General features: G+C 38.1%; 1 protein-coding gene across 2 annotated transcripts in view; it reads right to left on the reverse strand.

The window, feature by feature from the left end:
* Positions 1-26,657, reverse strand: part of PCDH11X (protocadherin 11 X-linked) — a 204,218-nt gene that overhangs the window by 149,208 nt on the left and 28,353 nt on the right. For both annotated transcript variants that reach the window (XM_066340005.1, XM_066340006.1), the window contains exon 2: positions 9,383-9,966. In XM_066340005.1, the coding sequence (XP_066196102.1) occupies positions 9,383-9,922 (540 nt within the window). In that variant the 5' untranslated portion in view covers positions 9,923-9,966. The remainder of the gene's footprint in view (positions 1-9,382; positions 9,967-26,657) is intronic.

The raw sequence follows: 26,657 nt of genomic DNA on the forward strand, positions 1-26,657 counted from the left end.
ATTCTCCAAGTGAAAAAGCCATATAATATCCCAGTCTGAAAAGCACAGAAGAATATCCTGACGCAAAAGAAAAAAAAAAAAGGGAAAAAAAAAAAGGAAAAAAACCCCCAACAAACCATCAATTTGCTTGAAAAAGTAAAGAAAAAAAAAAAAAAACTACAATTATTCGACTTTGGAACATCAGCAATAACCAAAGCAAGAATACATCACATTAATAGAGCCAGCAATTACAGCACAATAAGAGAAAAATGTATTTCAATACTGAGAGCTGATGACTCAGAACTCGTTTCTTTTAGCAATGTTTCTTTTTGTTTCTTCAGAATTGTCTGAAATAGTCTTTGCTACATGTCCCAGCTTCAAAAGCTCTACGGGATTAAAGTGTTCAGACCAATTATCTTTCTGGGTTAGAGAATATAAATTATTTTGCAATACACCTTTCTTTCAGGAATAAAAATAACTGTACTAATGCAGTCAAGTGCCATGAACCATAGCTGACACTTGATTTAAATATATTCTTCGATAGCTCTTTTTTCTTAAATGGAAGTATTCTATACAGTGCATTTGGGGGAAAACTAGCTAGGATATTTAAATCTTTATTACTAAAATCCAGCATTAGAAAACTAAAGTAAAATTAAAATCAAGAACACATTCTTACTATAAAAGCTATTTGACTATTTCAGTTGTGCATTTTATGACAACTTAAACCAGGAAAAACTGAAACTATTTCTCCAATTTTCAAAACATATCCTAAAAATTGGAAATCTTCAAATCTTCATCCCACCTAGATGGGATGAAGAGCCTTAGAAAAGTGGGATGAAAGTGGGTCTTAGAGAAGCGAGTTGGACAAAAGAAAAACCTTTTTCAACTAAGATTCACCTTTCATTTTTCTATTCTTTACTCAATATTTTGAAAATAGCAGACTTTTTTATGATCTCATAAATACTCATGAAAAAAGACAGCTATTCCTTAATAAATTGGATTTTTTAATGAGAAGAATAACATTAGGACCTGCTGGAAATCTCATTCGAGGTTTCTCATGACAGCCATCCAAAATACAGGCAAGTCATGCACTGATGCATCCATTACAATAAGTAAAGGAAGCAGAAAAAAAGTCATCCTTGCGAAGTTATTCTGAAACAAGAATTACACTGGATCTAAAGAACTTCTACAGTACATGTAGTAAACATGAGCTGACACTGTGGCAGAATTTGTTATAATTGCTTTTAATTTGTTTAAAAAAATAATGGTCTTTAAAATGCTTCATGCCTGGAAAGTGATAGCTTTTGGTGACTTTTAACTACAAAAATTACCAAAACAAGGTTAAAATGCTGTTGGATACAAGGTGAGCAGTATATCAAGCAAATGCACTGATAAAATTTATAAATAAATGGTCTGAAATTCAGAGGTGTCTTCCTGTGTCAGGTCATTGTTTAAAGATAAAATAAGGGCCAAAGAAAGGCATCTCTATTAACAGAAAAAGACATTGAATATGTGAAAATACCCCAACAGCACAGCAATACTGTTATGGCATTTGAGAAAGGCTCCTACCTCTTTCTTTTGTGATGTACAAAAATATGACACCTCTAAAATATGGTAGATTTTGGGACAGTAGGAAAAATTAAGGGTGTAGCATAATCTGTCCTGAGTGCACTTTTATCACCTTTTGTAACTCTATGTTTGCAGTTCCAATACCATGCAGCTATGCAAACCAAAGTACAACTTCATTTAGAAGGGGCATTTCAGTGCTTTTTGGGGTTTATCAGTGGAGAGCATGATAGAGCATGTAGTTGGCAATTTCTTATAAACGACACAATTGTTTTCCGGATGGCTGTTGGGAAAATGTTCCTTTCTCTGTGCTGCCACACAACACGGAGCTGTGCAAAACAAACCCTGAGCCTCCTGTGCTCAGAAAGCATCCCCACATCTGTGCTAAAACTGATGTGCCCAGACATCAGCCAAGGATGATGTTCAGCTGAGACAGATGAAGTGCAGCTCTCCGTTTGACAGATCCGTGCCTCGCAGCTCGGGTCTATCATCCTCCCCACTCAGAAACATGCTAAGTTATATATTATTGTTCCATGACAGCTCGTGTGAAAATCAGAGCCTGGGATGCAGAAAGAGACACTAACTTGTCCCTCACCCTAACTCACTGAACTTGCTGTGCCTGGAGCGAGACTTTCTCCTGCAGTCCCCACTCAATCCCCAAAGGGACGTCAGGATAACGGGAGCTGACAGTTTTACAGCAATAGTGCCATAAACCACCCTAAAGGAGCCTTGTATCAACCAACAAGAGGCAATTACCTTGACTCCTGACTCACTACCACCAGTCAGGAGCTGAGTTTTATCTCCTCGCTGACACCAAGTCACAGCTGCAGGAATGCAAATCAGCTGGTTTTCCCTTTTAAAGCTCAGACCCAGTGACTTTTTTTGTTTTTTTAAATCATGTCCAGAGATGACCACTTGTCTGTCCAGATCTCTCTAGACAAATTACTCCTGAGCAGTATTTTTATTCCAGCACATCATCTTCTCTAAAGAATCATACGCTTTGGTATTTTGGATTGCAGGGAAAATGAACAAATGGGAAGGAGGATTTGGAAGAAGGCAGATTTTCAGCTACAGCATAAAATAATGAAAATAGACTAATTTTGAAAAAGTGATGTAAAAACTTCAGATGGTAATTAAGCACATCTCAAGGGAAAAGCACGCAGGGGGAATCATCCATGTAAAAAATAAAAAACCTCAAAAAACCCCAAAAAACTGCAGAAGTGTAACTTTAGCCAAAACACTGAATTTCTATCAGCAAATGAAAAAGGGGAAAGGTGTTTTGGGTCTGACCTATTCCCTAACTGTAGACTTAGGTCAATATTACTCATCACGACTCAAAAGACAGCGTGTCTGTCCTAAAAAAACCCCTCTTTTAAAAGGCAGCTAAAAATTACCTTAGAAAGACAACATGTCCAGCTCTCCCTATTTATTAAATTACAAACACTAGAAAGTGACCTTAGAGCTTGACTGGAGCTCAACTCCAAAGCAAAAGAAGCTTCCTAAATATATTTTGAGCTCCCTAAATCCATTCACTTCCCTTTCCATGCTGTCACAAAAAATGGGGAAGAAGAAACAGTACTGCCCCACAAACGTCTGCAGTTTAATCCACCTGAGACATCCCAGCCAGTGTGAAGTCCTTAGCCTGGTCTGCAAAGGTCAAAAAATGCAGGTGGAGACCAGAGTCACAGAGTGGGTGGGGAGGGGAGGGACATTTAGAGATTGTCTGGACCAGCCCCTCTGCTGAAGCAGCTGCACAACTTCACATCAGGTGGGGTTTGACTTTTTCCAGAGGATTGTGAAGTAAGAAAAACAAACCATCCACCTCTCCAAGCAGAAACTCAAAATTTTAATCTAAGCTATAGGACATTCAGAAGGTAAAGAAACACATAGTAACTAAAAAAAATAGCAATCAAATAAACCAAACCCTCAACATTAGCCATTCTATCTTGCTTTTTTCTATATGTATTGAACCCTACAGAATTAAAACATAAATAGACCAAGGAAAGGTTGTTGGCCTCCTCCAATGTAAGAGCTTTTGACTTTAACATTTGTTCCCCTGCTTACAACAGGATTATCAACAAAGACTTCATTAATATGACTTTCTGATACACATTTTACCACAAATCTAGTCTCAGTCTATAATTCTAACTACCTTCCTAGATTTATTTCTACATAAAACACATCTTCCACTCTTGATCCTGACAGTGATATGAGTTACTTGATCCAAGGCTGCTGTGAGGCTCAGAAATAACCAGCTGCAAACATGAAATATGATGCTTGAAGTATGATGAAGAACTGTGATTTCCATCTTCCATGGGTCATGGAATTGACAAACTGTATCAGAAAGAAGGGGATATCTTCAATTGAAAGGCATCACAAAGATGATCTAGAGCAGTGAGATGAAACTCTCCTCATCAGAGGGAAGACTGACGTGTTGTGAGAGTGAGCAGGAATCTATTTTGGCAGATTACAGAGGTATGAACTGACAGCTACAAAGAGATTATTATATTATTCTAAAAGGGATGCACCAGCTCCTTCTGATAGGTAAATACAGCAAAAATTACTGCAACAGGTAAGAGTAATGGAACTATAACAGTAATACCAATCTAATTTCCTCCAAACTGCAAAGGATTAAAGGAAAAAAAATATTAGCACAGACGATCAGCTCACAGAAGGAAATGTTCTGTTCCTGTTGCACCTCTGCAACTTCCAGTGTACATGGTATACCTAACTGACAAGAAATGCTAAGCAATCAATTAAAAGAAAAAATAAATTATTTAAAACATGCATTTGTGTGAATCCTTTTCTATTCAAAACCTGATCTGAACCAGCTCACCTTTTTAACATTTAAGAGAACAAAGAAATGCTTCACACTAAAATCTTTTCAGTCAAAGCAAATCCTGTGACACCTATAAATATTAACTGTATTAATCAGGTTATACTAAATATCAGCTTGCCTTGAGCTCAAATGTAAGTGTGCTGGAACAGTGTAATCAACAACAGCAAGTAGGTATTTATGGCACCGTGGTGGCACTGCCTGACACAAAGCACATTTTATGTCAGTCTGTAAACAATGGCACTGCCCTGAAGAGGAGAACAAAGCCCTGTAGGCAGGGCTGCCCCCTGGGTTAAACCAGAACATTAGTATTTGCAGGTTCATCCCCAATCAGAAATCACTGTTTATTAAAGTTTCAATGCACGACTTGCTCTTGCATCCCACTGTTTTCACATACTACTTCTATTTATGAATGCCCAGCTCTTTTTCCCTATCATTTCCCATTTACACTTAAAGCAGTTATCTCAGCTGAGACAAAAATGGTTGTATTTCCATCTGGCCATTTATTTCGTGTCTTAGCTGGACCTACCAGCTCCCACCATCAGTGTTATGCCATCCTCTTCCCCAGCCCAGCTATTTCTCACTCTAAATGAATTTTCTTCTATTGTTAAATAATATCTAAGTTCTCCCTCCTCCCCTCGTTCACAGCAAACACTGTTTATCATGTGAAACCTTAATGTCACTCCCTCTATGGTCACCTTGGGGCATCTCAGCAGAGAAACACAATCTTTTATAATGCCATGCACAGCAGCTTTGGGGAACAGCAAGGAGCTCTGCGTGACTGTCTCCTCTTTTCTATTAACAGTAAAACTGTTGCCTTTTTAGAGCTCATGTATTTCAAACAGGGTCTGGAAAGTCAGAGACCCAGAAAGTTTTGAGGATGCAGCACCACGAATCAGTGACATATAAAGAAGTTATTTTCTGTTCAGGCACACCTTGATAAAATGCAGGCAGGCAGAAAAAAGCCAGCGTTAATCAGCGTGGTAATTAAAGCACTGTCTTGTTTTAAATAAATCAAATCCTGCTTTACAAAGCTTCCACTGAATCCAAAACATAAGTATGGAACTTTTTACAAAGTTTTGCTTTTTACTGTTTTAAGATATAGGATAAGAGGCAAGATATTACCAAACCAACCAAACAAAAATGAACAACAACAACAACAAATCAACCAACCAACCAACCAAAAACAAAAAACAAAAAACAAAAAACAAAAAACAAACAAAACAAAACAAAAAAAAAAAAAAAAAAAAAAAACCACAACTTTAAAGAAACTATCATTTCTTATCTAGATTGCAACTTAGGTGCAACCTTTTCCACAGCCTGTGAGAGAGGCAGTAAGGTAAATGTAACAAAGTGAGGAAATATTCTAACACATGGCTGTTACCTTCCCAAGGAGCTACAGAGGTGCTGAAAATGTGTTAAATGCCGATTATAAATGACTCAGCTGTGTTTGCAGTGAGAAGTTCTACCTTTTTTTTTTGTAATCTGTAATGGACAGAGTCTGTTTCTACCTGTATCTGGCCTGGCTTCACACAGGCAATGAGAAAATCTTGGCTACATTTGTCTCAAAACTGAGCTACAACTGAAAATATTTCTCTTCATTTCACAATTTGTCAATCTCTGATTACTTTCTATCCAAAACACAGAGCAACGCATTTCACTCTGCTGGTGCACATACACTAAAGCATCAGCTTTTCTGCTTGTAAGAAGTGATTTCCACACCTACCTCCCCTTATTCCCCACTCCTCTGCCCCCTCCAAGCTGCCATGCCCCCACACATTTCATATCATTTTTGGTGATTCCCGAAATTCCCTCCAGTGCCACGTCAGTCCTGCTGGACCCATCCTGCTCAGAGGGCACAGCAGCTTCCTGCGCTGCAGTCCCCCCACATTTCTGCTTGCTGCTGCTCATAAAAGAAAGGAAAAGTCCAAATTTATCAGAAGCCAGCAGATCTCAGCACCTTCAGAGCACACACCAAAAACCAGAGCAGCACGATGCACACAAAGCATATTTGGGGAGGGAAGAGAAGGGAAGTGACAGCAGCATCACCCTGGTGTGCCTGTCACCCTCCCTCCAGGTATTTCAGCATCACCCACCCTTCCTCTCCTTCTTCACCTCCCCAGTGAAGCATCTTTGTATGTCACAAAACCCAGAATGGTTTGGCCTGGAAGGGACCTTAAAAATCACCTGGTTCCACCCCTGCCATGGGCAGGGACACCTCCCACCATCCCAGGCTGCTCCAACCCCAATGTCCAACCTGGCCTTGGGCACTGCCAGGGATCCAGGGGCAGCCACAGCTGCTCTGGGCACCCTGTGCCAGGGCTCCACCACCCTCACAGGGAACAATTCCTGCCCAATATCCAATTTAAACCTACTTTCTGTCAGAGCAAAGCCCTTCCCCTTGTCCTGTCTCTCCAGGTCTTCTCCAAAACCCCCTCAGGTATTGAAACGTCTAAATAAAGTCACTCTGGAGCCTTCTTTTCTCCAGGATGAAGAAACTGAATTCTTTCAGCCCTTCTTCATAGGAAAGGTGCTTAATCCCTCTAATTATCTTCTTGGACTTCCCCTGCTGTAGGAAATACAGGCTGCGTTTCCTCCATGTTCACCAGAATCCTCTATTTTTTTTTTTTTTTTTTTTTCAGGGAGGGATGTTTTGTTTTGGTCTGTTTTGTATTGTATTGTTTTGTTATTGTTTTATTTTCCGTTTTTCAGTTGTGTTGTTTTGGTTTAATCCATTTTATTATTACTTTTGCTATAAACATTCCAAAAATTACTAGTAGAATAATACTGGTAATACTATTCCAGAAATACTATTCCAAATGGTGTCTAACTGCCAGAAACTCCTCTTTTGTAATTTCCAAGGTATGTGAAATTGCTGCCTCATTATAAGGCAGTAGATCCATAACTCAAAAAAAACCCCCACCTGACCAGCAGGCATTCAAGGGAAAAATGCAATTAATTATTTTAGAAAATCTGTCTACAAGGCTGTGATTTCACGAATTATTTTGTTTGCAGCACATGCAGCACAAGATTTCAGGACTTCCACTCATACCAGTGTGTGTCCAACATCACCACCTTCATTTCCTTGACATGGCAAAAGCAGATTTTTCAGAGACACTTGCATAAACACGTAACTCATCTTTTTTTTTTTTTTTTTCCCTAATTAAAAATTAAATAATTTGATATTTAAAAGTTATTTGCACATTTCTTGGTGAAAAACCTGTCAGGCAGACCTTCTTCTCTTGCACTGCATCCCCCAGCCAAGGCCTTGGGCAGAGCTACAAGGTGGATTTCAGATGAGCTTCCACTCATGTGGCACAAATGTGTTCCCACTCTGCTGATCTGGTAGATTCTCCCTCTGAATGCACAGGCCAAAAATAAGCTCACCAAACAAGACTGCTATCATGGTGATCTGAACTGTTGCTCCTCAGGCCCAGGGACTCCTGATTTTGCCATTTTCTACAGTTTTCCTTTTTATTATTTTCTACTCCTGCTGCTATTTATTTAATATACTATTAAATAATATTAATTTTATTACTATATTATATATTTGTATATTAATTTATTTATTAGTATATTGATATACTGTTATTCCTTCCCCAAAATCTCATTTAATATGCCACATAAAGAACACTCTGTCCTACTGGATGCTTCTGCTTAGCTAGCTAAGAAAACCCCAAACAAACCCCACACATGTAGATACACCTGCTCTCCTACCTATAACTTACAAAAAGTTTTAAAGAGCTTACTACAAAAACTTCAAATATTATGGTAAGTTTTTGGAAAGTTTTAGGTTCCTTGGCTGCACTGGTAGCAGACAGACATGTGTGGGATATTTTCTTTTCTATATATATATATTTTTTTTTTATAGCTAGCCAGAAATGCCCACTGAGACACAGTTTCCTGAAAGAGAATTTTTTTTGTCTTTGTGACTCCTTAGCACCCACACTGCCACAAATACTTCAGGTTCCAAGCAGTTTAAAAGACTTAAAAGAAGGCAAAGCTTTATTTTTATTAAATTGCTGGTAAATACTGATATCAGTGAATATCAGCTATCCAGTCAGTCAAGCAATATATTGGATAATATAATCTATATTCTTCTGGCAGTAAGGAGGGTCAGATTGGTTGTTGAGCAGCCAAACCACAAATTACTCTCCTATTCCAAATCAAAGAAAGTGAGGGCAATTTCAGCTTCCCCCAACAGTTTCAGGGTAGGTTTCTGTTCTATTGTCAAGTTTGAGTCGGTAAACTCAAAGGAAAGTGATCGTTTATTTAGCAATCACATGCTCTTGTTTATATTAACATCACATGTTGTGTTATTCTGTTTCCTAATCCCAACTCCCCTGTTACTTTCTAGAAAGAATAAAAGAAGCAAGAATATGAAATATCTGCTCTTACAAGGTCACTGGCACTGCTCTCCTTCCACTCATGCACATCTTGGAGCTACTGCTGCCCAGACATTACAAAGCTGCTTTGACAAACAGACTCTTTCCCTCTGGAACAGCTCATCAATACACAGATTAGCATCACATCAACTTTTGGGCCAAGTTCTACTGCTCAAGACCAACAACTGTGCAAGAAAGGCATGAAAAAAAAAATGTTTCTATAAAAATGGAACAGCACAAAATACGTCTGCACTCGGTGCTGTCATGTTAGTGGCAATAAGGACACATTCTTAATGGCCCAAGAAGACTGTCAGCCAAAGAGCACAAACACTGTGAATGCTGGTGCAGAGCTCATGGAGAGGTGGATGTTTCATCACACACAGTTATACATCAACACAAACAGCTTCCCACAGAGTGAGGATAAGATGCACCGGAATGAACTCAGGGCTCCGGATTCGCATTCTAACACGGACCTGCAACTGCCGTTCACAGCTTTGGGTTTCTGTTACCGAGTGCAGAACACAGCTTTGGGTTTCTGAAGGGTTGGTGAGGACTGGCAACACTCGTGGGAGGACAGCAATACAGACAGCAACAGAAAAGGATGAAAGAAACCCACCTTGAGGAGCTCATAATGCTGGATACCGTTCACGCCGATGTCCGGGTCGATGGCAGATGGGACCGAGTAGCGGGAATTAATGGCTGTGTTCTCAGGGATAGAGATATTGATGACTGTCGAGGGGAAAAGTGGGGCGTTGTCATTTATATCCTCGATCAGGAACCTGATCTTGACCAGCCTGAACACCTCGTCGGGCAGAACAGCCACCTCCACCTCGTAGAAGCAGCGGTTCTCGCTGAAGATGCCGGCGCACAGCTTCTCGCGGTCAATGCGGTTGGCGGCCGTGAAGATCTCCCCCGTGTTCTCCTCCACTCTCACCAGGGGCACGTCCCCAGTCTTGTACACCAGCTTGAACTGCAGCGGGGAGGACAGGGGCACGTCCGGGTCCAGCGTCAGGTTGAGATCCTTGAGCAGGTTGCCAATGAGGACATTTTCAGGCAGTTCTTCCCGCACGGTGTAATTCTTCTCCTGCGCGCCAGATTGGAACACGATGCAGGCCAACAAGACTGCCAAGAGGTAGGTTCCAGACAGCAAGTCCATCTCCAGAATGACTAATGAGTATTCGTGTAGAACGCCAGGAGTAGCTGGGAAAAAGGGGAAAGGAAAATGCTTTAAAAGTCACAGAATATTGTGTTACTAAAGCGTAAGAGAGAATAAAGGAGAACCTTTCCTACAACAACAACAGGAACTGTTTGAAAACCTCATTAGTAAAGTCACATTTGACTCAATCCTTCTTAAAAATCCTTCCTTGCACAACTTTTTACTTGAAACCCTTAAATAAATACTGAGGTAAGAATTTTAGGGCTAGATCATACTGAATGAAGAAATAAGTACAGGAATCCCCTATTTCCAGCATGAGATTTTCCTTTGCTCCTTAGGAAATCTCTTCCTTTGATCTCTCTGCCATATTGTCCTCTTTTTTCTTTTTTTCATTTTTTTTTCTTTTTTTTTTTTTTTTTCCTTTTTTGTTTCCTAAGAAAAAAGTAGGCAAGAAGTTTGCAAGCAACCATCTGCTGAGAACCAGATCTTTTTATACCTCTTGTGTAAATATGGGAATGGAAAAACACTTGTCTTAATTCTCCTCCCAGGTTTTGCACTGACAAAATTATGTAATGTTTGTTAACAACAACAAAGAAATCTGGATATTTTTAATTCAGGAGCTTAAACTGGAAAGAAAATGTTACTATCTAATTGGAGTCTGGTGAACTTCAGCCAAAAATGTGTGGAGATCTCCCTAGTGACCTGTAAGAAATTTCATATAATTTTATATTTGGTGATACCCTTTCATAGGACCCTGGAACACTAAGACCTTTAAAGGGAGATACAAACTTGTTCTGCACAAAGGAAAAAATCTGTACTTTGCAAGCTGGTTTCTGATTACAATATATTCCCTCCTTGAGGTTGTTAACAGCCTCAAGAAAAATGGAAGTGGAATAGGAGGACTTAGAGGTACACACAGATATCTGTGTAGCTCCATACAACCTTCAGCCAAGAATTTTTAAGAGATAAATCACTCTCTTGAACTCCATGTATAGAATATTTGCCTAATATTTACATAATTCTGCCATTCCAGAATTTAGGATCTGCTAGGATAGCAATTCTCTAAGGTAAATGTTCAAGAGTTCCATGTAAAGTGATTTTTCTAGTAAATGAAATCTTAGCTCCCATCAGGTTAGCATCTGTTTCAAATATACCTGTGCTAACACATCTACATTCTTTTCACTGTGCAGGTAGAAGTGCAATTTTGTTTCCTGTCTCTTCTTGTTTTACTCTCCCTGTCATAGCGTAGATTGATTTACTTCTGCAGATCAAGCTGCAGCGGTTGAAGAAATTACTGATGCCAGTAATTGCCTTCACCCCTTAGTTACTGCCTTTCTGCATTGCCACTTGCAGGCTAATTTAGACTAAACCCTCTGATTTTGCAGTGAAACAGATTAGGAACAATTAATATTGCTATTCCGCTCGAACACTGCAAACTGCTTTGGGTTAGAAGCAAGTGACAGATGAAGAACACTCCAACTCGGTCTGCAAGGTGGATCTCCACATCAGCACCATTTAACTGGACAGCATTTTCTGGCTTCATGATTATACAAAGGAGAAAATTAGGCAATTTTCATTATTATAAGTGAAATAAAACCCCAATTCTGCAAGTCCCCTCTTATTAAAAAAAGGCTTTGTTTCCTAAGCAATTCAATTAACCTGGAGGGAATTCTGACATGGGGGAGAAGGGGATGAGAATTCCCTGATTTATCACTGGACTTCAGGGATTCACAACACCCAAAGCAGCACCAACCAGGTGTCCAAAGTGAAACAATAGTGTAGGACCAACAGCTTTTTTAAAACCTTTAATGTCCCATTCTAAATATGCAAATAAGCAAGTCACCAGCAGGTCCTGATTATCATTATGTTAACCCCATGGTAGCAGTGTGAGCCTAATAAATAACTTGGTGATAGTGTACAAGTGTATTAGTTTGGCTGTTATAGTTTTATTTATTAACCGTCTTATATCTCTTTAAATGCAGCTCCAGCACCCCACTAAAGTAATTGCTCACATACATTCAACCTGCAGAGAGCCCTTATTTCAGGAAAGCACATCTTTGTATCCATTATTACTGAAACGAATATATTTACATTGTTTACTATGGAAAACACAAATAAAAATGTATGGATTACAGTGAAAAGCTGATATTGAAATTCTGTCCTAAAAAATTAAAAAAAAAAAAAAAAAAAAAAAAAAAAAAAAAAAAAAAAAGAAAAATCGGAATGGTTTCATGTTTTGTGCATACTAGAAGGAACTATTCTGCCACTTTTTCCTCTCTATTGCAAATTAAAATGAAAAATAACAGAGCAGGGGTAAAAACCTCTTAAAAATCCTGATGTTTATAGAATAATATATTAAATTTACATTTCTGAGGGGAAGAAATGAAAAAAAAACTAACACCAACCATAAATATAAACCCAATTCTAATCCCTATCCCAAATTCTTCTATGGCAATACTGATGGTGTTTCCCATAAGTGATAATTACATAAAGTTATTGTACAAACAGGCATAGAAGTCTTCCAAATAAATACTTTTTCTTTTTTAAAAAAAGCAATATGAGGTTAAATACATAAAAGCAACAATCTAAAAAGTTCATCAACAATATTCATGAATCAGTTCTGAAAGTTGAGATCATACCAGGAGATACTTTATATTCAAACGAAATTATAAGCCTTTAACCCCAGTTGCATCTGCAGTGGAGTTTCCAGGGATTATAAAATAACAACAGCAGGACTCAAAAGAGTTTTTTAAGGAAAACTGCAGGGTGGAACTTGGCATTACACTATTATGCATATTTTTACTTTAAACCAAGTTTGATCAACTCTGTTGAAATTCTTTTTGTGTCATAGTAAAGAAAACACTTTAAAGCATGAAGAAACAGCAGAACACACTTATAAACCACATTAGAGAAATGCTAACACGACTTTTTGTGGTGTCTTGCTGTCACAGATTTTCCTGAGTGACTAAAGGGTATAGACATGTAATAGACAGTGTTGGTTTAGCAGGAAAAAAACAACCAACAGTGGTTTACAATGCTTGAACTTCTGTACAACACACTATTTTTTAAAAGTTGTTCCTTTTCTTTCAAAATAACTCCAGTAACAGTCTTGAAGCTCTGCTCCAGAGCTTCAGGCCTTTAAGGAGGAAAAAAAAATTCCCAACGTGACACAATTTTGCTGCTTGGATAAAGAGTAGAATATCTTCTGTCGTGAGGAAAGTGTTGTTCTTCCAGAATCCTATTTATAAAGTCATAGCTGTACGTTGCCTGTCATTTGTGCCATAGCACTGATAGGGATACTATGGCAACAGCAATGCAAAGAACAGGAGCAAGAGGCACTTTCTAGCAAGCAAAGGCATTTATGAAATCCAAGTGTTCCAGCCTGGAACACTGAGGAAACACAAAAGTAGAGAAGGCTGAATAGAGCAGCCCAAGCCTGAAGGACCTTTCATGGGTTCCAGCACTTGCTCACGCTTTTTAAGGAGGTTAAAAAAAAAATAAAATTAAGAACAAATCAAATTGTTTAACAGAAGGTTACATGAAGCTTGCCAAGCCATTTTCCCAGCTTTCAAGAGAATGCATTGCTGTCTGTGCTGTTGACTTCCCAACTAGGAAGGCAAATGGCCCAGATGGACAAGATGGAGGGGAGGAGGTGAAATAAATTTTAAACTTGCTTTTCTTCATCTGGCTGCCTATGCACTCAAATATACAGGCTTTTTTTTCTCCAATACACCAAATATTAATGGTGTCATTTAAATATTAACACTGTTCATTATCATCTTCATTTAGCAGCTGTCAAATCATACCTTGAAAAGTAGAGAGAATTTAAAAACTGTAACCACCTAATGGAGCAGGATGTGAAGGTAGAAAATCTAAATCTGTTCTTTATACACAAGGCCCCATCTGGTCCCACCTGAGTGAGAATTCCTTTACCTTATTACAGAACTTGTTATTTCTTCCTTAAGATGATCTCAGAAAAGTAGTAAAGGGGGTAGGAGAGTTCAGGTGTCCATTTCAGATTGGAAAAAACAACACCATTCCTTGACACTTGGATTCAGATTTGAATCAAGAGCAGAAAAAACAAGCTGTGGTGATATCTTGTAATTGCCATATCAAGTCCAAAGAAAATGGTATAATTTTTAAAAATGAGAGTTATTGAAGTCCAAAGCTACATCAATATCCAATTATTGAAATCATAGTAGAGAAGAAACCCTGAAAATATCACTCCCATTCTTATCTTTATATTCCCGAACCTATTTTAATTACTTGGACATATTTAGCTAGCACACCACACTTTTTCAATATCATATCCTTTTCATTTGCTGCTAATCCACTGTGGGCTCCTTAAACAGGAATATTTAAATCCCTGTATTAAAATGGTGTTTCTCAGAGCAAAAGATCCCCATGACACAGCTCCATCTGTCAGTCAATACCATGATTATTACATTATTTCACTGACGAGAGAGATACTCTGCAATTCTTCCACCTCACTGGGGCTCCCTCCAAATTGCCCTCTGACAAATAGGCAGGTCTGCACAGGTTTTGAATTCTTGGACCATGCTGATACAGATTTCAGCATTACCCCAAAGTGGGAACTTTTTGATGCTGTAAGTTTTTAGTGTTTGGGAGGTGTTGGATTGTTGTTTTTTTTTTTAATTTGTCACAACTCATTGGCCTGGCTGCACACAGTGAAGTCTCCCCTTTGCCACCACACAGCCCAGGTTTAGTTTAAGGAACTGGCTGGGTTTAGAGGGATTGATTTTTTAAAAGGTTCAGAATTTACAGGTATTTTACAGGTTTTGATGACAATAGGAAACATCACAAAGCTGCTGCCAGACAGAAATTCCCCTCATTTTTTTTTTAAGGCACAAATGCCACCATCCCACCTGAACTCGCCGTCATGCTCCATAGTGTTTCAAACAGAAATTATTTGCAGCCATCAATATTTATCCACAGGATCCACTCCCTACACAGGACATTTCATTATCATAGTCAAAGAAAAAGACCTACCTCAAAGAGAAACAGACAATTTGTTATATTATCAGGGCTTTCAAATTCATTCCCTCATATGATTTTACTCTAAATCCACTAAGGGACTGATTCATTCTTTGATCTATTTTTTATGAGCTTGATGGTACTGACTTCAATGAGGTTTCTTTAATTTGATTTTTCTTCAGTGATGAACAAAATGAAACTGGAAATTCTTATCACCAGGAGAAAATATCAACCCACATCCATTTAAGTCAACAAAAGAATTAAGTGAGAGGCACAGCTTGCTTAGAGTTCCATGCTCTCCTGATTCAGGGTCTTCATTTCTTTAAAAATAGAGTACTTTTAGGCTTTTTATTACTTGTTATCACGGGGGGTAAGAAATGCTCTTCACTTGAGGAAGTAAAAAGTTAATGACCAAAACACAGGTTTGTCAAGCCACATGAGCAGCCAAGGTGTGGAAAACAAGCAACTGATAAATTCTTAGAATTCTTTATTCCTGATAGCAATCTGCAACTAATAGGAAGAGTGTTGATTAAAACTTGTATCAAAATGCTGGAAACAGTGAACAGAATTATAAATACACAACAGGCAGTGAGCATGCTGAACAAATTAAACTCAATCACATTGATATATGGCATAACGAGTAATTTATTTTAATTGTTGCAAATTAATCCCTTTAAAGCTGAAGTCCTTTTTTTACTAGAAGAGTAAGTACAGTCCACATTTGGGAAAATGCATCTAGCAGCCACCCAGGAAATACTTTAAAAATATCCTGTAACTTATTTCAGAGACCTGTGAGAATATGCAGTGTCAAATTTATTTATATACCAGTGACACTAGGAAATGGTCCTGCTTTTAGCAGTGAAACATTTTTGCATTGGAGCTGATTAAAAGCTAAAGGTTGAGAACAGAAATCTTGGAAAAAAATCTGAAGATCTCTCTGATGGCTATTTTTGTTTTCTTAGAAAGAAATGGTGGGATGCCTGAACAAATAGGGAGGAAAAAAAGAGTAAAAAATACCCAAAAAATCAAACTAAATCCCCTACAAAGCTGCAGACCACTACAACTCTGAAGTGAACAGAACATTGCTCTGCAAATTCAAATACATATTCACTATAATTCAATTACTGACTTCTAAAAACATCACAAAAATCGAGTTGTTAATGGTATGATTCATAATGTAATTTCCTTTGCATTTTATTTGTGTGTTTGTACTACATGAATACATTTTACCAATCAAGTAGAAATTGCTCTGGTTTTAGTACTTGAAAATCTGTTCACGCCTCAAATCTGAAAATTAAATCTCTGCTAAAACAAACATAAGGAAAAACATCTATGAACCACTGGCAAGAGAATATGGGACTGCAGTAAGAAACTATGTGGAACCACATATGTGGCTGTTGGATGCACTCCAACGTAAAACACATTTTTATTTGTTTAAAAATGGAAGTCAATCTGATTTCAGTCATTTGTGTCAAATCCTTTGGAGTGGCAATTGTCAAGATCACCTGTTTCATACATATTGCATTTTGCTTTACTGCCACACTGACAGTTAATAATTTTCATTTCTCACAGGTAAAAATCCACATTTTAGAGTGTCTACCAAACAGTTCCAGTAGCTGAGAATCAGGGCAGGGATGATATTATATTGGTAATATTGTGTTATATTGTCTTGCTTATTCCAAACACAATTCTACTGAGAGCCCAGGCATACAGATTCCATGAATTCCAGAGGAGCAGGAATCAGTCACCTTCTTTCAACCCCCTGAGTTCCACACACAGAAATGAGGAAAGCACAGTCATTTATTGTTACATAACCATTTGTGAAGAGTAGAGAGCACTGTTCCCAAAATGTCTAAAAAGAAACAAAGAAATTAAATATACTGCTATTTTGGGGGGCTTTTTTGTTTGCTTTTTGGTTTTTGTTTTTGGGTGTGGTTTTTTTTTTTTTTTTTTTTTGGCTTTTTTTGGTTTGGTTTGTTTGTTTGTTTTTTAAGTCATGACTTAAAAGGAAAAGAAAAATATTCTATTTACATTCTGTAATTCTTGTTAAACTCAGGATATCTGGAATTTTCTGCTAGTTGCACCCAATTCCTGAAGGAGAAAAACGTTCTCCTGGGTGCCAGAATACATATATTGGACTCCAAAAAGATGTCTAAACTTTGCTGTTTTCATCAGTTTCTCTTTGCCTTAGCAGAACATACTGGAATAACAAAACAACCAAAAATCAACAACAAAAAAAATAACCCAGTTTTTTCGTCCAGTAGCAGCAGAGATGCTCATTTTCATATGGGATTTTTTGTTCTTCTTAAAGGTATCTTGAATGCAAATTAGAATCAAACTATAATGTACTAGTCAAGAGTTTAAAATATCAAATATACCATAAATTGCATATTCTATACCTTACTCCTATCTCACCAATTAACAGCCCAATCACTCTCTGCCCAAAGCTGTCACAGGCAACATATGGATACCATACATGAGAATTCATCTTTAGAAATCATAAACTCAACTCTGGAAGCTCCAAGAGTACCATGAACTTGAGAACTAATTGCACATCTTGGATGGAATTTTCTCATAATTTATGGATGGGCCCCTGAGCAGAAAAGCAATCAACACATTTTTTAGCTAACTGGCTCTATCTAAACACACCACATGAATAAAACATGGCAGTGTGCAAGAGAAAACTCCTATGGAAAGGTGATTGGAGAGCAAGGCTTTTCCAAGGACAGAACAACATCAGAATTTGGGTTTTCTATCAGAGTTTTGAGTTATGTCAGAATATAAACAGAAAGCAGATGATGAGCAAATGCCACTCTCCTTCCTGCCCTCAGGCAGGGTGGTTCTTCCCCATCTGCCCTGTCATGGTCAGGGGATTCTCACTCCCTCCACAACCCTCAGGTAAGAAAAATATTTATTTTTTTGTTCCAAGAACACAAATACAAATCATCATCTTTAGCCATGGAATCCTTGTGATAGGAATTGCTGCCTGTCTCAGTTGGTGGCCTGATAACAAAATAACAATAAAATACTTCTTTAAATTACAAAAATACCTCTTTAATTTTATTGGTTTACATTCACAAAATTGTAAAGCCTTTTCCTTTGTTATCTTAAAAACCAAAATGACACCAGAACATTTCACTGTTCTGGTGAAACCCCTCCCATCCTGACAGATCCCCAAACTGCTGCAGAGACTGCAAACACATGGATTGCTTCTCAAAGCAATTCTGTGCCAGAGAGAATTCTACACTGAAGTGATTCTGGAAAGCGGATTGAAAACTAAATCATCCCATGGAGATGATGCAGCAGAGCTGTTTTGATTTAGGAGAAAGCAGCTACCAAAAACCAGTAAAACTACTTGTAAAAAAAAGTACTCAGTAAGAAGAGTCACAAAATTGGATAAAACAGAATTGTAAGGGTACTTTAAAATGTGTTACAGCAATTTGATGTGCAGGGCTTGATTCTTTAAATTTTGTTTTACCTGTATAATAAATATGGTTTAAGAAGTGGAAGTTCTGGCCGACAATTAAATTGATTCAAAGCCCAGTGAAACCAGTGGCGTCTTCTCCAGGTTTTACAGGGTTTGTTGGAACTATAGTTCTGGAAATAAAATTCCTTAACTTAAGCAAAAAGTTAAGTTGCCTACACACCTCAATAACAGAGCTTTATTAAATATTTTCATAGACTGCTATGTGTCAGCATTAAGTGCTTAATTTTAGATTGTATTACAAAGGTCAGGCCATGCTCTTGAAGCCTGTCATGGTAAAGCTGTTGCTTAACAAGCTCAGAAAACCTGATTTTTAACATTTTGCCCAGAGCCATAAAGGTCATGAAGACACTGCACCTCCTTCATAGACTGTACTCAAATAGTGGGAAATGCAATTTTTTATTTCTTTTCCTGCCTTCTCACTGAATCTTACCAACAATTAAGGTTCTGCAAGGTGGACAAAATATTTCTGGCTAGAAATTTGTATTTCCACTGACTCAGTGTGGCCAGCTTACTGTCAGTGACCTCCAGACACAAGTGATGTGCAGACCCAGGCCTGTAATGGAGAACAGAGAGGTTTGGAATATTTGGGATGCTATTTCCCATTTGTTGCAGTAGCCCTCTTATTAGAGGGTAAAAATGAGCCGAGTCACAGACTTTTTGTTTATCACAGCATTAAAAGGGTCCTGGTTTATTCCTCTTCATGGCTTGGCCATCTTCACTCCAACTATTCACTGACTCCGGGTGCAGCAAGTTCCTGCTGTAGGTTTCCTTTGCAGCCTCTGCTGGCTATTTCCTGCTAAACTATGACTTCATATATTAGTTTGCAGCATCTGACTGCAGGCTTTTACCCAGCTAGACTGTGACTGCAGGTTCATACTTAGCTAGACTGTGTCTGCAGCAATGAGTGTGCAGACTCTGATTGCAGGCTTATACCTATCTAGACTGTGACTGCAGGTTCCAGCAACAGGCTCTTACTGCAGACTCAGCCTGACCTCACAGCAGTGATTCTCTTCCCCAGGATCCTGCTTCACGATCCATTCCTCAAGATTCCCCCTCCATGATAATCGTCCCCTCACCAGTTCACCCCCCTCTTTTATCTCACTCATCCTAATTGGATTCAGCTGTGACTCATTAGGGGTGAGGTCACCTGTATCCCCTTCTTCTACACCCACCGATTCTCCTTATTTTGACACAGTTCAACAGGACAAACAGCTTCAAAAGGTATAACTAATAATGAGAGCAGTGTGCATCTGTATATGAGAATCCTGTAGGTCACTATGCTCATGGAAAAGCTTTTAAAAGTCCTGTTGAAACACATTTTCCCACCCAGTATCATGGACCTTGATGCATTCTATCATTACTGGTTCACTACACAGAACTAAGAAAGTCACATATTAGTTCTTGGAAGCAGAAATTACAAGAGGAGAAATTTAAAGGAGTCGTGTGAACAATGATTCAAGTTTCAAATAGATATATATATATATCCCCCTTCCTCTCTTTTGTGTAAAAGTCATGTTCCTACTCCACAAACCCAAGTGAAAAAAAAATTTTTTGCTATAAATGGAGTGACTTCTCCACTTGATATGATTCAGCTGTAAGTCTGAAAGGGGTACAAAAAAAATACCACAAAACACAAACCAGTCTATTAGCTGAAAAATTACAACAAAGAGAATTTTTTAATAGCATGAAGTTGTACAAAATACTGTATCATTTGTAAGTTTTATCATGCTTCACATTTTGGTTACTTTGCCTGTTTCAAGAAACTAAAAATGACCAAAGATATTTTGATTATTTCTGGAAATTAGACATTTGTATTAGGTTGTAATAGAAATGTCATGCAGACACAACTGATAGACGGTTCCTTTACATCAGCTAATTATGCCTCCAAATCCAAGACCTGCCAAGAAAATTGATGTTTTCCTTTCTATGTAGAGGTTGTTTTGAATCTCTTAAACAAGATCAACACAAGTGACACAAGGACATAATTATATGTTGCCTCACAAGATGGAAGAACAACAGTGACAAGATTAACTGCTCCATCTATTACTGGTATAAGGAGCAGAAATATTGATTTGTGATTAAATGAATAGAGAAAATAATAACATTTCAAATCTTTAACATCTCATAATGTGCCGGTCAGAACTCCTAATGATTTCTAGTAAAATAAAAGCTCAGAACTTATGACATTCACATCCTGTGTAGTAAAGAAAATTTGGTGTTCTGTTACTAAGATCAGTTACAATTTCAGTTGTGTGGAATATAAGATACCTATTAAATGCACCATAGCAAAATTCCCTAGGACAATGTTCTATTCAGGTATAGAAACTGGAGATATTAAAGTGCTGTGGTCTTGAAAAGCAGACACAATCCTTATTGCAACTTCATGGTGCTGGTCCCATGCATACAGTAAATGATAAGATATATTGATTTTTTTTCAAATATGCCAGTACATAAAGAGTATCTTAAAGTCTGCAGATCTGTTTTCTTAATAAAATTCTGCTCTGTTTGATGTGGTGCAGTACATCACACCTATTTTCTGATATCCAGGCATGATGAATCCCTATAGGCAATCTGACATCTCACAGTGATATTCCTCTATGCATCAGTAATTTGTTCACTGCTTCTCCTACAAGCTTTAGTGACAGGACATTTGTGTGTGTGTGTGAGTGTGTGTGCCACATATCACAGATTTTTTTGTCTCTTTTTGGCAGAGTTTGAGGAGGCACTTTATTTCTCAGTGCAGTGTGGATGGATGCTGCACTGCTTTAAATGGAGAATCGTTCTCTGTAACCTGAGGAATCCTGCCAAGTCTGCTTTCTTTGAAATCAATTCAAGAGATTCATGCTCAGACTTGGCTGGAGAAGGAGGAATACACTTTTTGATCAGATCACAAAACAACAAGTTCTTATAGTTCCTCTTCTATTGGGATGCAATGTTTTCTTGGAGGAAAGAAAAAAAAAATCAGACATTTTCTTGGAACACACCATATTCTGCCATATATTTGCTGGTGTGTTCTACTCTTAGTCAGAATAAAGGACACAAATATCAGGTTGAAATATCTTTCCTGTGCTAGAAAAATACGATCAATTACCTGAATCCATTGTTGCAATTAGTATGATTTCAGGAGAAAACGAAACATGTAATTACACAAGCCACACAATGCCCTTTCCTCTACAATTAGAAATCACTGCAATGTGGCTTTCTCTTGTTTGTTCATTTATCTGGTTTAGAACAGAGACATTAGGGGAATTCAGTTGAAAAATGTGTGCAAGATTAATTTCCAAGCTGATGACCACAATAGTGTTATGTGGAATGGAGATTATGTTCATCCCTTGGTTCAGAAACATCCTTCTCATGTGGTCTCTGCAGAACAGAAAAAATTTGCACCTTTCTTGACCGCTAATATTCTAGAATTCTACCAATGGTAGGTAAAATGGTCTTTCTAATCTCAGGCATCTCATTAGTCTTGCATCTGACCTGAAATAAATAAGCTCAGTAATCATATTGAAATCGTTCCATAGTTAATCACTTTAGCCATTCAATTCAACAGCAAAACTATTTCAGTGAAGGCTTGTTACTGAAGTTATTGGTTTATTAAATTTTAAATAAATAAAATAAATAATATATATATATATTTATTTTTTTAAGTTCAATATCTAAAGCTCCTACTGACTGATCACCACACATGTACTGACACTAACAAGAGTCACATAACAACAGATGAAAACCTCAGAAATGCTGAAAAACAGAGTTTAACATGGTTTGTACCAGCATAGGACTCAGGTGGCAACACTGAGAGACCACAGCCCTTGTCCAGCCTTCCATCACTCCAAACCAAACCACCAAGAAAAAGCCAGGGAGCTCTTGCCTTGCTTGCTGCTCTTAATTCTGGTTTTCTGCAGATCAGATTGAGTACAACTCCTGGAACACTAGCGTTATATTTGCCCTTTAGAAACTATAAATACTGACCCTTTTTGTGTTTCTGGGCATAAGGTACCAAACCATCAGGGTGCTAAACCAAATGCTATACTGTATTGCATTTATCAGCTTTTACGTGCTGTCAGAGGAACTAGGAGCATATGATTTAGAGAATATACAAATCAGTATCCCACCTTTCGTGGGAAACTTTGATCTTTTTATCTAAATATTGTCTGCAAGACAAGAACAAAATAATTGTGTGCTGAGCTGATTTCAGGTAGGTTACAGTACCTGTAGACTTCCACGTGTTTGGGACTTGTCATTGGCGAGTTTAAATGCCTCAGCCTCTATTGCAAATTAAAAATGCACTTTTATTTACTCATTTTTCAAGCAGTGCTTTTGCAAATTGTCTGCAGAAGGCTTCATTACGATGTTTTAGCAAGCAGGCCACCTAGTGCCTGACAATAACAAGTACTCTGCAATGACCTGAAGTGTTCACAAGGAGTAACACCACCTAACTCACCCGGACAGCAAAATCACGTTGCCAAGCTAAACCTCTGCAAAAATAGTAGAAGGGTCCCCCCTGCCCCCAAGCAGAATTGTGACAGTTTCCTTTAACAATTTTACATGTGGAATAGATACACATATTTGTCACGTTAAGAAAATCACACTTATTTTCTCTGAGAATTCATTCTGTAGGTAATCTAGGTACTTATAAGATTCCAATTACCTTAGCCTCGTCCTAAAAAAAGAAATGCCAGTCTTTTTTTAATGAAAATGTTCTTCCCCAAAGGGTGGTGGGGCACTGCCCCAGGCTTCCCAGGGAATGGTGATGGCTGTGAGGCTGCCAGAGCTCCAGGAGACTTTGGACCTCTCCCAGGGGTGCTCAAGCTGGGATTGTTGGATGTGCAGAGCCAAGACCTGAACTCAATAATCCTTGTGGATCCCACTCAGCTTATCCTGTGATTCTATGATCTCCCATTATTCTCTAACCCATGTAATTTCGAATTTAATAAAACAAAATTAAGAATAATGTCATATCTTAATACCATGAATGGCATATGTGGCAGTACTGTTCCAAGAGCTATATCCTCCTAATTCATTTGGGTCAGTATTTTAGAATCCAATTCGGTGTCTTTTTAAGATTGTTGCCTCAGTTTCTATAAACATCAAGAGATATAGTGCCTATTAAGCTTTCTGTTTCATCTCGGCGATATACTGCTTCTCTCTATACTGGAATGAAAATTCAATAATCTCAAGAAGCAGGCAATAGTCCCTCAAAGTAAAAAAGACTGTTTCTTTCTTTACTCAGACTTAAATTACCCTCAGTGCTTTCCTCAGAATAGTGAGATTTTAAGCCCATGGAAAGGCTGTGTTCAAAGGTATCAGATGATACTGGAAATATTTCCTTATTCAGATTCTACAGACTAATTTTAAAATATCCTTATTTGACACGTGACCATGAAAGTAAGTCAGATCACAAATAGTTTAGTCAGAATCAGAGGTTTGGTACCCCTGAAATACAGTGAAATTTGGGCTCCCCCAGCAATGGGAAATGTGTATCCAATGCTGCATATCTCATCCAGTGCTCTGAAAGCCAAAGTTAAATATTTTTTTTCAAAAACCTATTTACTCTGGAAAGCATAATACTCTGAATCTCCTGGTTCAATTTATAAACTTATTTAGGATTTATGTGTCTACAGATATGTGTGTATACATGCAGTGATTATATGGAAAAGGAAGAGGGAAAAGCATTTGATGGAATAAACTTCTTTTGAGTATTAAAGCAAAACTTAATAGAACATGCCCACTATTTACAAAACTGCTCAAGGTAATAGAGATTTTCTTCCCCCAAGATACTGAACTCTGTAGGCAACAGTGACCACAAAACTGCCTCAAACTCTCCAACACTGTTGACATTGCACTCCACTTCCTACCAATGAGATTTACTTTGGTGGGCATTTATATTTACAAAACAAACACCCAAACAAAAATCCAGGCCAAGGTGTTCCATCTGCCTTAGAACAGGAATTAAATTCTGAATGTGTTTCAAAGAAAATAATCTTCTCCTCTGTGATAAATTAATGCTCCCACATGCCAAACTTCAATTCTAATAAGTAGATTTGAACAATAAAATTCCCCTGTAGCATTTTGTGAGCTTTTTTGGTGTTTAACAGGGAGAAGGTCTTATCCTTTCTGAAATTATAGTTTTATTACCCATTTCTTGATATCTACAAGTCAGGTATTAGAAGGACAAAGGACACTCACCACACCCCTTTGATAACTTTTCCTTTTGTGATCTGAAAGGCACCACACCTCCTCAACATTAATAACAGTGAAACAAACAAACAAACCAAACAAACAAACAAACAAACAAAACAAAACAAACAAAAAAAACCAACCACCCAACCAAATTGAGCAATCCCTGTCCTGAAGAATCTAGTGACTGTGTGACAGAGACAGGAAAGTCTGGGATAATTTAAAAGAGAGTACATGAAAAAAATCATAACATGACTGGGAATCTCTCCCATGGTGAATTTTTAGTTGGATATGAATGCTATCTATGAAATCAGTATTTATTAAAACAATCCAGTCCAATACCAACATGCTGGAGTGAGAGAGTCTTCCCACTGTGGTCATGGGCTAAATTGGTCTCTCATGGGAACATCATAATATAAGGATTATAAGGATTAATTTTCAGGTTTGTTGGAGCTGCTGAAGCAGACAGAACTTTCATTTTCCCAGTCCTGAAGAATCAATTATGAAGCAGGATGCAAAAAAGTGGCAATGCTGGAAGAATGGCTGCACCACCAATGCTGCTTGTCCTTTCCTGCCTAGCAGTTTTCCTTCTCTCGGAGTGACAACTGTAAATGAACTTAATCTAAGTACATGTTAGAGGACCTGTGCCTGGTTGTTGTCATCAGTGTGTAACATCCCCTGGGTGACAGGTTCTCTCTCTCTGCTGAGTGCTCATGCATATTGACAAGGACGCTGCCTGCCAAAAATGACAATACAGAGCAGTATTTCTTCAGCTGTATCTCACCTTCTAGGCTGCTGCACAGCGCCACAGGACAGTCTGCTCACCCAGACTCTTCTGTGGTTCCTACAGCAGCTGCATTCTTCCACGTCCTCAAGATTCGGGAGCCTTCCCTGGAAAACTAATTTTTTTCCCCAATACAACTGGAAGGATTTAAAGGGAGCGAAGTCATGCATAACAAGGCATGTCCTATTACCAGACTAAGCTATAAGGCTCTGTCTTTATTCTCTCTATCCTCAGCATAAGTCCTGAGTAGAAATAGAAACAAAAGGGTTTGGTTTCCTCCCGGACTGCAGTAAGCTGGGAGGACAATGGAATTGGCTGCTGGAATTCCAGCACTGGCATCAACTCCAAGGATGAGCAGCACAGGCTGCTGCGAGCCAGCGGGGGGAATGACAAAGTATCTGTGGATTCCATCGAGTCCTGCAGCAAAACTGCCATTATTTGCAAAGTGTTTAATCATTTATAATTCTTCTATTTGAGGAAATGGCCAATAGTATTAGCCATGCAAGCCTCTGTGGGCTAATGTAATTAGTCTTACGCATTTTAAGACCAGATAGAATGGTATTAGAAAGAATGGAGGACTATTTTAATTGGATGATGGCAAAATCCCTCTAAGCACTATGGCTGTCTCCTGTGCTCAAAATCCTCTAAAAAGTTCATAGATTCCAATTGTTTTCTGCAGCAACAGTATTTCTATCTAAATTATATTAAATGTGTCAGCTCATTTCCAGAGCAAAAATGATAAAAGCACATTCAACTTCAGCAAAGCTGATCACTTAAAGAAAAATATAAGATAATTAAAAGCTGTTACAACTGACAATACAACAGTGCAGCTTCAAAATTCTTCCCTAATTACAGCTGCTAACTTTTAATAGCAACTGTAACAGTGAGTCAGATTTGACATTACAATAGCATCCCAACCTCTTATTTGGGAGAAAGGCTCTTGAGGAAAATACAATTACAAGGTGAGCACATCCAGCCAGGACCATTGGAAGTTTTGAAAAGCCAGTGATTGCTTTCATTTTTAGTCTTGTTGAGAAACCTGGATTAGCTCCTCTTTGTTTGAATGCAGTCCTTTCAAAAGGTCGAATGTAACCAAGTGGAGCTGATTCCCAAAAAAAAAACATTCAGGGGCCTTAAAGGGAATGGGCACTGCTCCTTGAAAAGACCTTCTTCTATAGGTAATTTCTGAGCCAAGCATAGGGCTGACATAAATAGCTTTATACCATTCTTGTAAAGTATTTGTATGACAGGATAAAAGAAGAGTGTTCTGGAGCACACTGTACTTCTGGGTT

Source organism: Sylvia atricapilla, chromosome Z (genome assembly GCF_009819655.1).
Source record: "Sylvia atricapilla isolate bSylAtr1 chromosome Z, bSylAtr1.pri, whole genome shotgun sequence".
NCBI lineage: Eukaryota > Metazoa > Chordata > Aves > Passeriformes > Sylviidae > Sylvia > Sylvia atricapilla.